We start from the raw sequence: 2,257 nt of genomic DNA, 5'->3' as shown, positions 1-2,257 counted from the left end.
ATAACTACAAAAATAATTTTAATGATAATATGATGATGATGATGATGATGATGATGATGATGATGATGATGATGATGATGACAATGATGACGATGATGATAGTGGCTATAATAATTACTACTAATAATAATAAAAATGATGATGATGATGATGATGATAATGATGATGATAATGATGATGATGATTACTACTAAAAATAATAAAAATGATGATGATGATGATGATGATAATGATGATGATGATTACTACTACTAAAAGTAAAAATGATGATGATGATGATGATGATGATTGATTTATAAAGCGCTCCTTCAAATAAGTTCTGACTCTGAATGGCCCTGAAAGAAGCATTGATCAGGGTTTCCTTAGGACATTTTCAATTTTGCCTGGGTGGCGGCCGAAGCCTACTCTTATCGATTTTGGACCACCAATGGATCTTTAATGTGCGCAACTTGCACACAGGATCTCCGATATTTTTTCACCCTTCTTCGAGAAGGCTAGGTGTAGATCTTTCCTACCATAACATCCGGGGGGTGTGGCTGAAAGACAGCAGTAAGAAGGAACCAAGGAGTAACAGTAGAAAGGCTGCAGAAAGAGTCCGGAGCCCAGAGGAGGGGCAAAGGAGGTGAGTGGGTGAGGGCAAAAAGTGGAGACGAAAGCAGACGACAGAACCTTGTTAGAGAGCAGTAAAGGATGTGAAACGTGAACATTTTAGAGTAGAAAATTTTCTGTCGCTGTCCAGATTCGAACCTGGGGCCTGTTGAATAAGGAGAGGCAAATACCGGATCCTCCAGACCACGAGAGCCCCCTATAACCTCTTTAAGAACACTTTGCAGTCACACAGCCAGTAGTACAAAATACCGCATCTGGTCACCAGCCAGCAGTACAAAATACCCCATCTGGTCACCAGCCAGCAGTACAAAATACCCCATCTGGTCACACAGCCAGCAGTACAAAATACCCCATCTGGTCACACAGCCAGCAGTACAAAATACCCCATCTGGTCACACAGCCAGCAGTACAAAATACCCCATCTGGTCACCCAGCCAGGAGGGTGACTGCAACAGACTTCTCGGAATTTGATAGGAACGGAGAATTTTCACCGCACATAATTACGCCAAGCGACCGCAAAGTGTGTGTGGGTGTTAGGTGGGGGGGGGGGGGGCAAACCTTAAGGCTATTTCGCTTATTAGTATACCAAATTTTACCACATTTCACAAATATTACAAGCACAGTAAGGCGTCGTAAAATCCGCAATCAAACTTGATGAAAAAGTTTCGTTTCAATGGCTATGGTGGATTTTGTAGACATGTCTTACGTAATGAATAGCCTACCGCATTTTTTTCCCATGGAAATTGATTGGGGGTTTTTGCATGCATGTTAGTAAACTTTAGATGTAAAAATGTGTTCGTTGATTTTTTCCTAAACGAATTAGACAATTTTTAATGATTTTTTTAGATGAGGTAATATATTCAAGTTTGCAAAACACCCGTGAAAATCCAGACCTCAGACACCAGCAACAACATCTATTCGATATTTCACAAATTCACATTTTTAGTATTACATCTCCTCTTCATTTTGTGAAAATTTCTTCAAGATTGGGTTTTAAAAAATGACGGAGTTATTTTAAAAAAGTATAGATATAGAGAAAAATCGCGTTTTGAGAAAACAGCCTATAAAAACAAATTTAAATATCAATATTGACTTTATGAGGAAATGGTGGTAACAAACATGCCCAGTATGGGAAGAAATAAGGCTGTAGGGAGTTTTCAGGCGATGAAATAATTGTAGGAGAGGCTGAGGAAGCTGAAGGTGCCTACAACTCAAATTCCATAATTTTTAGCCTAATCGGAATATTGAGGGTGTAGCCCCCCGCCCCCTTCCTTTTAACTAAAAAGTACTGTATAGAGAGCTGAGTGAGTAGTTGTTGAGAACTCACGAGGTGTCGTCGTTGTACTCGTAACCCCGCAGGAAGTTGTTGACGACCTTGGAGAAGGCGAAGACCAGGTGAGTGCACAGGAAGGGGTCAATGTCCTTGACCTTGAACGTGCCGGGAGCCGGCCGGTACTGGGTCCAGTTGGGGAAGTAACACACGAGCTTCTTCTCCTGGCCCGACACCCGATCTGTGAGACATGGGAGAATTATCAGAATGACAATAACATTAATAATAACGACAACAAACACCGTAATGATAATAATAACAACAACAGCAACAACAACAGGAACAACAACAACAACAACACAAACAACAACAATAATA

At 40.7% G+C, this 2,257-nt stretch overlaps 1 protein-coding gene across 1 annotated transcript in view; it reads right to left on the bottom strand.

The window, feature by feature from the left end:
- Positions 1–2,257, bottom strand: part of LOC101864026 (chitotriosidase-1) — a gene marked incomplete in the record, with an annotated part of 19,872 nt that overhangs the window by 12,798 nt on the left and 4,817 nt on the right. Inside the window, 1 exon segment of the mRNA XM_013088936.2 lies at positions 1,937–2,120. Coding sequence (XP_012944390.1) covers positions 1,937–2,120 — 184 coding nt within the window.

The sequence above is a fragment of the Aplysia californica genome, unplaced genomic scaffold (genome assembly GCF_000002075.1).
Source record: "Aplysia californica isolate F4 #8 unplaced genomic scaffold, AplCal3.0 scaffold00838, whole genome shotgun sequence".
NCBI classification, from domain to species: Eukaryota; Metazoa; Mollusca; class Gastropoda; order Aplysiida; family Aplysiidae; genus Aplysia; species Aplysia californica.
The sequence above is the reverse complement of the archived record's forward strand: the minus strand, read 5'-3'. Positions and strand labels throughout refer to the sequence as shown.